The sequence below is a fragment of the Olea europaea genome, chromosome 7 (genome assembly GCF_002742605.1).
Source record: "Olea europaea var. sylvestris chromosome 7, O_europaea_v1, whole genome shotgun sequence".
NCBI lineage: Eukaryota > Viridiplantae > Streptophyta > Magnoliopsida > Lamiales > Oleaceae > Olea > Olea europaea.
The window spans coordinates 17,426,918-17,442,527 of record NC_036243.1 but is presented as its reverse complement, the minus strand read 5'-3'; the positions used below and the strand labels follow the sequence as shown (position 1 = coordinate 17,442,527).

Here is a 15,610-nt window from a genome sequence, read left to right as displayed (position 1 = left end):
CTCGTTATGATAGTCGTCTTACGTGACATACTAAATGACAGTTTGTGGTGTGGTTTGATGTATTAATCTGGTAGTTTTTTGTTATCTTATATATCAAATCACTAACTGCCACATATATGCTATGTCGACGGTTGCGATAGTGAGTGACTACAAATAACGTTATTCATTTGATGATCATTATTTGAAAACTTTTTATCTTTTTTTTTATACTTATTTTCAACTACACATCCACTTAATAAAACTATTTTGCATGTAAACAAAAAATCTTTTCTTACTTTAATCACACATTCTCCTAAAAATTACTATTGAAAATATCATTTTTCCAAATAATGATTGTCAAACAAGGGCTAAACTCTTCCCAAGATACGTGTGTCACGCTAATTGCTTGGAACATTGAAAACCTTCCAATTTTTCCCCAATATCATGAACCCTAAGTAAGCTTTGGCGGATCAGCGTAGCTGACCATTCAAAGAATGTAGACGAAGTGTATATAATTTCTAAGAAGAAATTGCTTTGATCAAACACAATTTTACAAATATTTGCGCCTTCTAAATTAAGCCTATGTTTGGTAAAAATTAAAATCAAGATTTTAATTCAAGCCAAGTCAATGATTAATTTTAATCATATATTTTCATGGGATCTATAACTTTTCAATTACACATTTCATCAAAGTTTACTAAAAAAAATTAATTTTAATCCCCACCAAATAGAGATTAAAAAAAAGCACGTTATTCTGTTGTCACATCTCACACTTCATTGATTAAAATAAAAGTATCTTAACTAAAATAAAATATACCATTTATTTACGAAAATAAGCTGAGTGACTTGAGTGAACCAAAGGCGGAACTTGGGTGACCAGCAGTGTTTTGACTGTACCGTTCAGCAACGCAGATTCCAGACTTGACGACAAAAGTTCCTTCACTAGAAGAGTCGAAATATTCTCCTAAAGCGTACCAGATTGAACTGAATTGCTTGGTTGGAAATTAATTCAAAGCTTTAAGCCGGAGAAACAATTAGGAGCAACATGAAGTTCGCTGCACCGGCACCGGCACCGGCATCGCCGTGGATTGCTTTTCTGATATCAGTGCTATTGGTCTCATCAGTTTCGGCTTTATCTCCTCGGCTTCTACGACAACCGAATAGCAAAAAATACTTGACCACTAAAGCACTCTGGTTCAATCAAACTCTCGATCATTTCTCTCCTTACGTAATTTCTTCTTCTTTTGTCTAAATATTTACTTTTTTATTTGGTTTGAATTTTTTTGCATATGGGACATCAAAATTGAGCTTATTTATAAGCTTATAGTTTTATTCGTAGACAATTAGCATTATATAATGGCATTCTTTTCTATTTTTCAAGAATGGTTGTGGCTAATTTTCTTTCTTTGTTTAATGGAATTTTCAATTTTTAAGCTTAATTACCCTGTTTCTTGATGTAGCATATTGAATTCATCATCATCCTGTGTTCATGCTTTCGTGCTTTCTTTTTAAGTTTCATCAATATGGATAGATCTTACTTATACTGGCATTTGCAGGATCATCGTCAATTTGGGCAGCGATACTATGAGTTCCTTGACCACTTCACTCATAATGGGCCAATATTTTTGGAAATATGTGGAGAATCTGTATGCCCTGGGATACCGAATGACTACATCAGCGTAAGTTGATAATTTATCAGATAAACCTATGATTTGTTTTTCCCCTTCCATTGGAGAGAGCCATAATTCAAGGAGAATACTTGAAAGTTGACGTTTCAGTTTACTTTCCTTGTTGCTTGATAGACTAAATTTATAACTCTCCACTGAAGAAACGCAGCCAGTTAATTATAGGAATAAAATGGTAAGGTGCGATCTTAAATGCAGATATTCGAATTCATAGAACTCCGATTTGCAATATTTAAAATGGATAATGGTATACGTGTCAAAAATTTGAAACTAATTAGCATCTCTCCCTCTACCTATGCCAGCCATGATTGCCACGGTCATTTTAAAATTTTAAGAATACCATCTAGCTATATCTACCCTTTATCGATAGTGTATTATTTTTTATAAGTTGATACGTAAAATACATACTTATGTCCGTTGTTTGATATATCCAAGCTAATCATTAACTCGTTATATGTTTCCAGTCAAGTACAAAAATTGAAACACATATGAGTATTAACTAATCAAATATTAAACTGATAATTTGGGATCCGAATCGCCTGCAGCGAGTCTATATAAACATCTCATGTAATGACATATACCATATCTCTCTGCCAGCCTTTCGATAAACAACCACAGTAAAATTGTCTTTCATATAGGACAAATCTTGTCTACCCTGTTGGCAAATTTAAGCTTTTAAATCCACCTGGAATCCAAATGGTCTTGCCCTCTTTGGTTATCCTAACAGTAACAGGTATCTGAGATACAAAAATTCAAATTTGAGGTGCGGGAATCATTCTGCTAGCGGAGCTTTTACTTATTCCTAGCTAGAAAAAATAATGATGCAAGATTCTTTAGTTACTTTTGGTCCCAAAGATTGCCTTCATTCCAGTCTCCCTTCTTCTATAATGTGTACTTTTATCTAAGTTTGAGCATTTAAATACTAAATTCCTGCACACATGAGCTCATCGTAAGAAAGGTAAGTACATTTTGTTGAGAGCTCCTGATTATTGGATTTGTTTCATTTCTGATTTTGATGATGCTCACATAGAAAAACCACTTTGCAACCAGATGCATTAACTTTGGTATATATGATTTTTATTAATTCTGAGTATGACCGAGATGATATTGACTTCAACTTCTAGACATATCTAACTAATAGTGCCTTTGTTAGCCACTATACGAGTCAGTTTTTTCGAGACTTCTATTGACAAACAGGTCTTGGCGAATAAGTTCGGAGCTGCTGTTGTTTCTCTTGAGCATAGGTACTACGGGATGAGCTCCCCTTTTAATTCCTTGACCACGGAGAATCTCAAGTATCTTTCATCCAAGCAGGCACTTTTTGATTTAGCTATTTTCCGCCAATATTATCAGGCAAGTTTCTGCTCACTTTTTCACTCATTCAGAGTGGAAAAGGTTGGTACTAATTAAGGCTGGAGGCTTTATATTAGTAATTGATTACACTTGTTTCCTGAATCTTTTCTGGATGAAACAGATTTAAGATGGAGATTTTTTTTGTTTTTTTAATTTTTTTCTCGAAGTTCTAAATGTTGCTAGTATAATCACGTTATATGCTACATGTTGGACCACGGATGAGGTATTGGTCTAAATTTTAGTCACGAGTTCTAATTAGAAGAGACACAGAACTTGTGCTTTGAAAGTTTAATTGGTGAAATTACAAGTACAGATGTTGAAATGACTATAAAAGAATGTTATCAACCATTTAAATGCATGTTACAATTCTGAAATGTTAAGGAGTTAATCTTTTATCGTCCCAGCATTTGCTAGCTAATCTTGATATGCACACGTGGTTTCATATACATATAAAAATACAAGTCCAGGTTCCGGTTAAAATTTTCATTTGTTATCCCAATAAAGGGCAATTTTTCCAAGGTCAATGATGTGGTTATACTTCATTTTCCAGTCAAAGATGGCCAGGTGCTGGCGGAAAAAGTTGGAGTATAAGTTAGTAAAATACATATCAGACGTGGGTTTTGAATATTTACTCAATGAGCCATAACATTTAGTTTAATCAATGGAGATGTAGTTTTTAATTATCTTAATTGCTGGTTAGCATTTTACTGCCATGTCATCCCTTTTATACAGACATTGTCACCTTCGTATATAGATCAATATACTGTTATATAGACTTTGGTGACAAGTTGCCAAAATTTTTTAGAGTGCATCTCTGTCTTCACATAACTGATATTTTGCTAAAAAGTTTTTTGGAGGTCAAACGTTTTGAGAGAAAAAGCGCCTACTGTGGTTTGCTGTACTCTGTTCCGATATGCAACAACCCTAAAATAATTAAAGAAGTTAATCAGTTGTAAGAGATTAACTATTGCTGCACCAGATTGATGTTTTGAACTTTTATAGCATGTGAAATTATTTTTCATCAATTATTTCAAGTGAATCTGGTGGATGTCCTATAATATATTGTACTTCTAACAATATTTATTTGCCCGAATATGTGTTTGGCACATCATCGTACCGATAAGTGTGTGCATGCAATCACTTCTCAATTTGGATGGTAGCTGTAGTGGCTTGAAGCCTTATATCTGAATAGATAAAAAAATATTATAGAGCTATTTCCATCATCCCTTTTCCAAACTAATCATGATTGTTCCACCTTTTTATTGAAATTTTTATTTTTACTATAATTTTTTGGCATTTTTTATAGGAATCCCTGAATTTAAAGCTCAACAAGTCCAATGTCGAAAATCCATGGTTTGTCTTTGGTGTTTCATATTCTGGTGCTCTTAGTGCATGGTTCCGACTGAAGTTTCCTCATCTTACTTGTGGGAGTCTTGCAAGTTCTGCTGTTATTCAGGCTATTTACAACTTCACAGAATTTGATAAGCAGGTAAAGAAGAAAGATATTATATGAATCTCAGCAAAATTACAGCAATTCTTCTTTAAATTTGCTGCCAAACCTGTTTCCTTTCATCTGTGCCTCCTCAACCCTGCCTTTGATCTGCTGCTTGTTTCTAATTTCCTGCGCCGTGACCATTGTTAATCAAAGCAACTTACCCAGGTTTTACTGTTCAGATTGGTATATCTGCAGGCCCAGAATGTAAAGCTGTGTTACAAGAAATTACACGTCTCGTTGATGAAAGGCTAGCTTCTAATGACAAGGAAGTAAAATTGATGTTTGGTGCAGCCGAGGTATAAAATGTGACTTCTTTTGTGATGTTTGATCACAGATATTGTATATAAATTTACAAATCTTCTGATCTCACGAGTATTAGATTTGAGATTGGAGATGCCATATTTCCTTTCTGGAATCAAAGGATTGGAACATTTAGGGGACAATACCCCCTTTGTGGAGATAGTTTATATAAATAAATCCTTATGAATGTTCTAACTCACATTGATGAAGAGGCAAATCACCAGACATCTTGAAAACACAAAAATGAGCATTTTGCCTTAAAATATGTACATGGCGTCTTTTTATTGTTTAAAGTGCAACTATATTGTACATAAATAGCTGGTTGAGAGAATTGAAGAGCATAACCATTTATTTTTCTAGATTACAAACTTACAGAGAGCAGAAGAGCTTCACATACAGAAACACTGTAGTAGTTTGCCGCTATATGTCACTGCTGGCTGCCATCAATGATCATGCACTGGTGAAAGGGATGAGGTTTTGATAATTTTGGCAATCTTTGAAATTATGTGCCGACTATAGTGAATATACATTATACCCTTTACCTCTTCATAAATGAGATTTTCATTTACTTGAGCTACAGTTTGAAATAACAGCAATTTTCCATCAGCAGATCAAAATTATGTTGAAAGAGAAGGGAACACTAGTGACCTTGAAATAATTATTTTTATTTTATTTATTTTATTTTTTCCTCTCTATTTGAGTGATGAAGCAAAATCAGAATAATTTTGTCATTCTATGGCTAAATATAACATTGCAGTCAGGTCATAATCATTTCATATATATATATATATTTTTCTTTTGAATTTCTTAATTTATGGAATTGTTGCTAATGGGAAATATTGACTACAAAGGTTTTGATCTCGTTTAAGGTTGTGCAGTGGTTTTTGCCTAATGTTACCTCAAGATATTTGTTCCAACTGTTTTAGTCTGACAGTATTCACACTATTCATTTGTGTAATATATGTATTTTCCAACTAGCATGTGGCACTAACCGATTTTTCTCCAGTTTTTGTTGCTAATAATCCTTTTGAAATACTTGATAATAAATAATCATCTACGTGGCTTCACGTTCTAAATTGGGAGAACATATTTTTCATTGGTCCTCCATGTATTGTTTCATACGTTATGTTTATTCATTCTTACTCTGTAAACTCATTTTTAACTCTAAATTTTCACACGGGTGTGCTTGTTAACAGCTAAAAATTGATGGCGATTTCCTGTATTATCTGGCTGATGCTGCAGTTACTGCGGTAGGTTAACATATAGTTTTTGTTGTTAATACAAAATCCTTTTATTCTGAATTAGTAATTATACCCTTTGCTATTATCCAGTTTCAATATGGAAATCCAGATAAGTTATGCAACCCTCTGATTGAAGCGAAGAAAGCTGGAGAAGACATAGTGGTAAGCCTTAGCTGTCACCATCAGTGTTATATTTTTAAATCATATGATTCTTCGAAGTATTTGTTTCCTTTTGTTCCCTTATAGATGCTCACGATTTTTCAGATTTATTTATGATTTGTGTCCATATCGACTTAAATTGAAGAATGGAAAATGCAACAGTTCTTGAAACACTAATGAACTGTTTAATAAAAATTTGTGCAACTAAATCTCAATTCCTGTTAAAGAGTTATTATTTTGGATTTATTTATGTTAGTAGGATATAATCCCATGTAATTTGTGTACATAGGCAACAAGAATTCCATACATAGATAGCAAGGATTATGCAAGAAATATGTAACGGTTGATTTACAGCCTTGTAATTGGCCGAATTTCATCTATTTAATGGAAGCAACTCTCAAATGGAGAGGCATTCAAATTGAAATCAATTGGTTTTGTCATGGTATCAGAGCCCTTGATCTAAGAGTACTCTTCTGGTTAGAATTTTTCCTAGGCTTCCATAGAAAGGCTCAATTCTTAGTTTTGGGACTCACCTGGCGGATCACTTCATCGTGGTGGCCGTCAATTTCTGTGGAGTCTGTGTCGGGAAGCACTGTGAATCCCTATCTGCGTCGTTGATCCTGTGTTGACGAGTCTGCTACCGCCGCTCACCGTCGTAGATATCTTCATAATGTTGACAGATTTTGGAGTCAGTAGTGTTGTTGGGAACCTCTGCTTCGCTACCGCCGGTGAAAGGATTGCGAGGAATCAAGGTAACGGGCTGCAAAATTGGATCGTGTGTTGGGTTATATTAACTGGGTGTCTGCTTTTGGGCCATTTAGTATATTGGGCCTGTATTGGTTAATTTTTTTTTTGGGCCTGTCTATTTTACTGGATATAATTGGGCATGTTCCTTTTATTGAATCGATTATTTCAATTGGGCTTATTGGTGTAGCATCTTAAAATAATTATTTCAATTGGGCTTGTAAGTTGTTAGGCCTTTCTTAATTTATAATGTCTACTGGAACGTCAAATTTCTTCGGTGTGAAATTTATGGGTAAGAATTACTCTGCCTGTGAATTTCAATTTCGACTTTTTTGTTACTGGGAAGGAATTATGGGGCCATATGGATGGAACTGATTCAGCTCCCACGGATCCAACAGAACTAGCAAAATGGAAGATTAAAGATGCTCAAGCTATGATTTGGATTTTAGGGTCTTTTTGACCCTCTGATTATTCTGAATCTTAGGTTGTATAAGAATGCTAAGAGTATGTGGGAATATTTGAAGAATGTCTATCATCAAGATAATACAGCCCGACGATTTCAATTGGAGTCTGACATCTCTAGTTATACTCAAGGCGATCTCTCCATTTAGGAATATTTTTTTGAATTTCAGAATTTGTGAGCGGAATATGCTAACATAATCTATGCAAAGATACCAGATGGTTCATTTGCTGCAATCCAAGAGGTTCATGAGCAAAGCAAGAGGGATCAATTCTTGATGAAGCTGCGACCTGAATTTGAGGTTGCTCGATCTAATATGATGAATCACAATCCATCCCCCTCTTAGGATGTGTGCTTCGGAGAGTTACTTCGAGAAGAGCAATGTCTTGCTACACAAGCTAATTACCAGCAGGACAAACTACCAACTAATGCATTTGCCTATGTGGCTCAAGGGAAAGGCAAGGGTAGACATATACGAAAAGTTCAATGCTTTAGCTGCGAGGAATATGGACATATTGCTGCCCACTGTGCAAAGAAGTATTGCAACTATTGTAAGAAGCCGGGGCATCCTATTAAAAAATGTCCTACTCGACCTCAAAATCGTCAGGCTAATGCTTATCAGGCTACAGTTGGTCCTTCCTCTTCCACTGGTGGTAATTCATTTGTTCTTACTCCTGAGATGGTCCAACAGATGATTATTTCAGCTTTTTCGGCCTTGGGTCTTTAAGGTAACGATTTCCTACCATCATCATCATGGCTTGTTAATTTTGGTGCATCTAATGATACTCCTAATAATATTCAGACATACAAAGGATCCTCACATAGTCGGATTGCTAATGGCAATCGATTACCAATTCATGCTGTTGGAGATGTTAATTCCTCCGTTATAGATGTTTTCGTATCCATTGCACTTTCCACTAATCTTATATTTGTAGGCCAGTTGGTCAATAATAACTGTGATGTTCGTTTTTCTCGTGATGACTGTTTTGTATAGGATTAGATGTTTGGGAAGATACTCGCGAAGGGGCCTAAAGTTGGTCGATTATTTCCTCTACATTTTCCTATTCCTCCAGTTATATCTATGGGTTGTACTAATGTTGACAATAAAAGCAGAGAGTGGCATAAACGGTTGGGTCATCCCAACTCTGTTGTTTGATCTCATCTAATAAATTCTGGTTTGTTGGGCAACAAAGATCAATTTTCACCTCATATTTCTCTTGATTGTTCCACATGCAAATTAGGTAAAAGTAAGTCTCTTCCTTCTCTTCCCAAAAGAAGTTTTGATTTGATTCATAGCGATGTGTGGGGTATGTCTCCTATTATATCTCATGCGCATTATAAATACTTTGTCACATTCATTGATGATTACAGCAAGTATACATGAATATATTTTTTGCGTTCCAAATATGAAGTATTTTCTGTCTTTCAAAAGTTTGTTGCTTATGTTGAAAATCAATTCTCTTCGAGCATTAAAATATTAAGATTGGATTTAGGAGGTGAATACATATCTCATAACTTTTGCGATTTTCTTCACCAAAAAGGCATTGTCTCCCAATGTTCATGTCCCTATACACCTCAGCAAAATGGTATTGCCAAATGTAAGAATGGCCATCTATTATATGTTGTTTGGACATTATTACTTGAATCTTCTATTCTACCTAAATTTTGGGTCGAGGCTTTATCTACGGCAGTCTATTTAATTAATCGATTTCCCTCTAGTGTTTCGAAATTTGAGACCTCCTATTATCGCCTATATCATCAGCATTCCAACTATTTTGACATGCATACATTTGGTTGTGTTTGTTTTGTCCATTTATCTTCTCATGAACGAAACAAACTTTCTGCTCAATTTGTTAAGTGCGCATTTATGGGTTATAGTACTTATCACAAAGGCTACGTTTGCTATGATCCTTACTCTGACAGATTTCGTATATCTCGTCATGTTGTATTTTTCGAAAATCAATATTTCTTTCCCACTCATATTGAGCCTTTGACAGAGACCAAGATAAATGTTCTACTTTTTTAGGACTTATCTTTTGTTCCCGAACGATTCAAGCTTGGATTTGTGTATGAACGCCGTCGCCTAACTTTGCCCCCTCCTGAGCCTGATCGGCTATTTGAGCCTGCTTAGATTATGCCTTCCGAGAATGAGCTGGATTCTGGCACTATTCCTCGCCGCTCTATCGGAATTTCTCGTCCTCCAGATCGGTATGGATTTTCTCATACCTTACTTCACGCTACTTTGTCATCCATCTCTATTCCTACATGGTATTTTGAGGCTATCAAGCATGTATGTTGGCCGGAGGCAATGGCAAAAAAACTTCGTGCTCTTAAGGACAATCATACTTGGGATATTGTTCATTGTCCTACAAATGTTAAAACTATTGGTTGCAGGTAGGTTTACTCATTCAAACTCCGTTCTGATGGGACTTTAGATAGATATAAGGCACGGTTGGTTGTACTGGGTAATAAACAAGAGTATGGAGTGGACTATGAAGAGACTTTGCTCCAGTTGCTAAAATGACTACTGTACAGACCATCATTTCTATTGCTGCTTCCTAAGGTTGGTCACTTTATCAAATCGATGTTAAAAATGCATTTCTCTATGGTGATCTTAAAGAAGAGGTTTACATGAAGCTACCTCCTGGCCTAACCTCCACCTCTTCCTCGGATGTCTGTAAATTGAACTACTCATTATATGGGCTAAAACAAGCTCCACGAGCCTGGTTTGACAAGTTTTGCTCTACATTGCTTCAGTTTTCCTTCCAGTTGAGCCAAGATGACCCTTGCATGTTTCTTTGTAAGACCTCTACTGATATTGTTCTTCTCCTCGTCTATGTTGATGACATTGTTATCACTGGTTCGGATTCCGCCTTGATTATCCTCCTACAGCAGCTCCTTCAGACATCATTTCATATGAAAGATCTTGGTTCTCTTACGTACTTAGGGTTGGAAGTTCACACTGGTCCCTCTAGTATCTTTTTAAATTAACATAAGTACACATATGATTTGATTAAGTTGGCAGGCCTTCAGGATTCATCTATTGTGGATACTCCCCTAGAAGTAAGCACAAAATAACGTTGTGAGGAGGGTGATCTTCTATCTGATTCTACTATGTTTTGTCAACTATTGGGCAGTTTAAATTATCTGACTATCACTAGGCCTGATATTTCCTTCGCGGTCCAGCAGGTTAGCCAGTTTATGCACACTCCACGTCATCTCCATTTTGTTGCCGTTCATCATATCATTCGTTATCTTCGAAGCACAACTAGTCATGGATTATTTTTTCGTGCCGGTTCTCCTATTCGTCTTACTGCTTTTAGTGATGCTGATTGGGCTGGTTGTCTTGCTATCCGGCGATCTGTTACCGGATGGTGTAAGTTTCTTGGTGATTCTCTGATCTCCTGGAAGAGTAAGAAACAAGATCGGATTTCTAAATCCTCTACTAAATTTGAATATCGGGTAACGTCTGCTGCTTGCTCCGAGATCATCTGGCTTTGTGGCCTTCTGGCTGAACTTGATTTTTCTCAGTCCGCTTCCACTCCTCTCCATGTTGATAACACAGTGCCATTCAGATTGCTGCTAAACATGTTTATCATGAGTGTACAGAATTTTTATAATCATTCTTGTCTTTATAGGGTTACAAATAACCAAAAATTGGAAAATTAAAACCACCTAGCATAGTTTTTCCTATGTATAACTAACATAACTTGTCCTTTAAAGGCATATCATAATAAGTCCTATTGAAGAATAAAGATTCTTTTTATTCTCAATGAATATTACAAAAACCAATACGACCTATTTATATTACGAAGTATGGAATAAAAAAGGAAGACTCCAATTTGTTAAATAAGGAAATATATCACCTAACTAATAATCCTATAACAATCTTATCAATCATAATATTCACAGTGTCTTTCCATAATTGGTTTTCTACACTTCCCCTCAAGTTGAACCATAGATGTTAATCAAGTTCAACTTGCAACTGAAGGTATCAAAAACTTGTTTTGGTAGTCCTTTAGAGAAGATATCCGTAGTTTGCTCCTTTGTAAGGACATATGTCATACAGATAATTCCATCTTCCACTTTCTCTTTGATAAAATGTCTGTCCACTTCTACATGTTTAGTTCTGTCATGTTGTACTGGATTGAGAGAAATGTTGATGACTGCTTTGTTATCACAATAGAGTTTGATTGGAAGCTCCACCTTGACGTTTAGTTCTTCTAAAAGTTTCTTTATCCATAGTCCTTCACATATTCCTTGTGCGACAGCTCTAAATTCAGCTTCAGCACTGCTTCTCGCCACTACATTGTGTTTCTTACTCATCCAAGTTACGAAATTTCCCCAGACAAAAGTACAGTAGCCAGTAGTAGATCTTCTGTCTTCCGTTGATCCAGCCCAATATGCGTCTGTGAATATCTTTACTCCCTTTCTGTTATTTTTTTCAAAGAATAGTCCTTTCCCGAGATTACCTTTCAGATATCTCAATATTTTGTACACAGCCTCCAAGTGGGCTTCTTTAGGAGAGTGCATATGTTGACTTACCATGCTGACTGCGAAAGCGATGTCAGGTCTAGTGTGTGATAGGTAGATCAACTTCCCAACAAGTCTTTGGTATCTGTCTATTTCCACTGAGTTACCAAGGTCCTTTGTTATTTTTCCAGCCTCAATAGGTGTGTCACTTGGTTTGCATCCTAGCATCCCAGTTTTAGTGAATAGATCGAGAATATATTTTCTTTGAGAAACACTAATACCCTTATTTGATCGTGCAATCTCCATTCCTAAAAAGTATCGCACCTGTCCTAGGTCCTTTACTTCAAATTCGGTGGCTAAGCACTTCTTTAGTTTCTCCATTTCAGCTCTGTTGTCCCCATTAAGATGATATCATCAACATATACAATTAGAATTGTTTTTGCCCCATCTTTAGACTGTTTGAAGAACATGGTATGATCGGATTGCCCATGCTGATATCCTTGATTTTTTAATACTTTCGCAAATCTATCGAACCAAGCTCTTGGAGATTATTTGAGACCATATAGGGATTTCTTGAGTCTACACACTTGTTTTTCTTCATTTCCTCTGTTGAACCCTGGTGGTATTGTCATGAACACTTCTTCTTCTAGCTCTCCATTCAGGAATGCATTCTTGATGTCCAGTTGTTGAAGTGGCCAATCTAAATTAACAGCCAATGACAACAGAGCTCTGACTGTATTTAGTTTTGCTACTGGTGCAAATATTTCTGTGTAGTCGATGCCATAAGTTTGAGTTTATCCTTTGGCGACCAGACGAGCTTTGTAGCGCTCTATAGTCCCATCAGCTTTGTATTTCACATTAAACACCCATTTGCATCCCACAGTTTTCTTTCCTTTCGGTAAGCTTGCCATTGCCCATGTTCCATTCTTCTTTAAAGCTCTCATTTCCTCCATCACTGCTTCTCTCCATTTGGGTGATTCCAGGGCCTCATGAATATTTTTGGGATTTCTGTTTCATCCAGGTTAGCTGTAAAGACACGAAATCCTGTAGATAGAGTTTTATAAGACATGAATTTTGAAATAGGATGGAGAGTACATGATCGAGTTTGTTTCCTGAGAGCAATAGGTGAATCGTCTGGAGATTCATTGGAGGGGTTCTCATTAGGTCCTATCATCGGTTCCGACTCTCTTGGTGCCTCAGGTGTGAGATTCTCCTTGTACTTCAATTTAGGCTTCCTTGAGTAAACTAGTATCTCCTTGTCATTTTGTTTTCCAACATCTCCCCCTAAGTTCAAGTTGCCTTCTGTATATGGCACCTTAGAAGATGAGGTATGTGGCACATTAGAAGATGAGGTATGTGTTGGTTCAGTAGGGAAAATGTCAAAGTTTAGAAATTCCCGATCCAAGAACCGATCTTCATTTTGATTCTCGCCCTGAAGAGAAGGATTTTGGAAGTAGGATGTTCTTTCGAAGAAGGTGATATCTAGACTGACAAACACCCTTTTTGTGGATGGGTCATAGCATTTGTAGCCCTTTTGAGTGGGTGAGTAGCCAATGAATACACATTTGATTGTACGTGGTTCAAGTTTGTTTCGATGATGGGAGTGAATATGTACGAAGGCAGTACTCCCAAACATTCTTAGGGTTAGGTGTGAACTGAGGCGAGAAGTAGGATAGTACTTTTGAAATTTTTGTATAGGTGAGTTGAAAGAGAGAGTACGACTAGGCATTCGATTGATGAGATATGCGGATGTTAGAATGGCATCTCCCCAGAATATTTTTGGCATGTTTGTAGTGAACATTAAAGTATGAGCAACTTCAAGTAGGTGTGTGTTTTTTCGTTCAGCAATCCCATTTTGTTGGGGAGTGTTGACACATGAGCTTTTATAGACTATTTCGTGTTTTTTCAGGTATTCTTGCAAAGTGGTATTGAAATATTCTGTACCCATTGTCAGTACGTAAAATTTGAAGTTGTGTTTGAATCATAGAGTGGAAATTTATGAATACTATGCGAACATTAGATTTTTCTTTTAGTAGATAGACCCAACATAATCGAGTGTGATCATCGATGAATGTGACAAACCACTTTGTGTGTGTACGATTGGGATCACGAGAAGGTCACTATAAGTCACTGTGAATTATGGTAAACGGCTTAGATGGTTTGTATGTGGAATTTGGAAAATTTGTTCGTTGATGCTTTGCAAATTCACAACTTTCACATTGAAGCTCAAATGATGTTTTATTCAAGAAAAGAGAAGGAAGTACATGCTTCAAGTATTGTAGACTAGGATGACCCATTCTATAGTACCATAACAGAATTTCACTGTCCCTAGAAACAGACGTTGAATTACAACTTGAAAATTGACCTAGCTTACTCATATCAGCTTCTTCGAAGTAGTAAAGTCCTTCACACTCTTTAGCATTGCCAATTGTCTTCCCCGATGAAAGGTCCTGAAAGACACAATATGATGGGAAAAGTTTAGCTGAGCAATTGGAATTTTTTGTAAGTTGACTAACAGATAATAAGTTACAGGACAAATTTGGGACATGAAGGGCTGATTCTAGTGTTAAAGATTCAGAGATTTTAATACTCCCTTTTCCTGCAACCGATGAGAGTGAGCTGTCTGCAATTTTTACTCTAATGTTTCCAGCACAGGTGGAGTATGAAGAAAATAAGTGATATGAGTTCGTCATATGATCGGACGTACCCGAATCGATAATCCAAGGATTTTTGTGTCTTGAAGTATTTAAGGCTTTCAAAAAGTTACCTTTGTGAGCTAAAGAACTAGATGAACCTTTTGAGGAAGACTGACTGGATGTCTGGAGACTCAAAAAAATTTGGTAGAGTTGTTCCAATTGTTCTGAATTAAATATCCCGCTTGGAGTGGGATTAATGTTTGTCTCGGCTTGGTATCCTCGGCCCCTTGTGTTTTGGTTTGGTTTCCAGTCCACTGGTTTCCCGTGAATATCCCAACAAGTGTCTTTTTTGTGCCCCGGTTTGCGACAATGTTCACACCATGGCCATCCTCGCTGCTGTTTTTGGTTGGGTCGCCCGGCTATCCCCTTAGATGACAAGCCCAATGCTCCTTGTCCATTTTTAATTTCTGGTCCAAAATTTGTTTCACTTTCTGGCCCACCTTTTATTTCATTTCCAAGCCCATAGAATGCTGGCCCAGTTCTATTTAATCCTCCTGTTGCCAGGCCCAGATTAGCCGGCCCATTATCTTTCAAATATGGTAGCCTAAAATGTGATTTTAAGGCCGATCTTTCATTACTGTGTCCAGAAATTTAAGAATTTTCCTTCATCATGACTTGCCGATGCGATTCTTCTCGCCGGACTTCTGTGAACACCTCGCGAGTGGAAGGTAGTGGTCGCCGGCCTAGAACCCTTCCTCTGACGTTGTCGAGTTCTCGATTCAGCCCTGCTAGGAACTCAAACACTCTTTCGTTCTCGACCTTTTTCTTGTACCTTGCACTGTCATTTGAACACTCCCATTCTTCCTCCAAGCTAAGGTCGAGTTCCTGCCATAGGGATACCATCTCCATGTAGTATTCAGTAACATCCCTCGACCCTTGCTTAGTTTGCCACAAACGGGTGTTAAGTTCGAAGATCTGTGATGCGTCCTCGGCGTCGGAGTATGTTTCCTTCACGGCATCCCACACGTCTTTGGCCGTTGGAAGGAACAGGTAAGTCTTCCCTATAGAAGGCTTCATGGAATTTA

General features: G+C 36.9%; 1 protein-coding gene across 2 annotated transcripts in view; it reads left to right on the top strand.

The window, feature by feature from the left end:
* Nucleotides 1-794: 794 nt before the first annotated feature.
* Nucleotides 795-15,610, top strand: part of LOC111397216 (probable serine protease EDA2) — a 24,605-nt gene continuing 9,789 nt past the window's right edge. The window contains exons 1-7 of one of the 2 annotated variants that reach the window (XM_023024007.1): nucleotides 795-1,207; nucleotides 1,536-1,658; nucleotides 2,862-3,017; nucleotides 4,324-4,506; nucleotides 4,692-4,808; nucleotides 6,009-6,062; nucleotides 6,144-6,215. In XM_023024007.1, the coding sequence (XP_022879775.1) occupies nucleotides 1,025-1,207; nucleotides 1,536-1,658; nucleotides 2,862-3,017; nucleotides 4,324-4,506; nucleotides 4,692-4,808; nucleotides 6,009-6,062; nucleotides 6,144-6,215 (888 nt within the window). In that variant the 5' untranslated portion in view covers nucleotides 795-1,024. The remainder of the gene's footprint in view (nucleotides 1,208-1,535; nucleotides 1,659-2,861; nucleotides 3,018-4,323; nucleotides 4,507-4,691; nucleotides 4,809-6,008; nucleotides 6,063-6,143; nucleotides 6,216-15,610) is intronic. The other variant, XM_023024008.1, reaches the window with a different exon arrangement.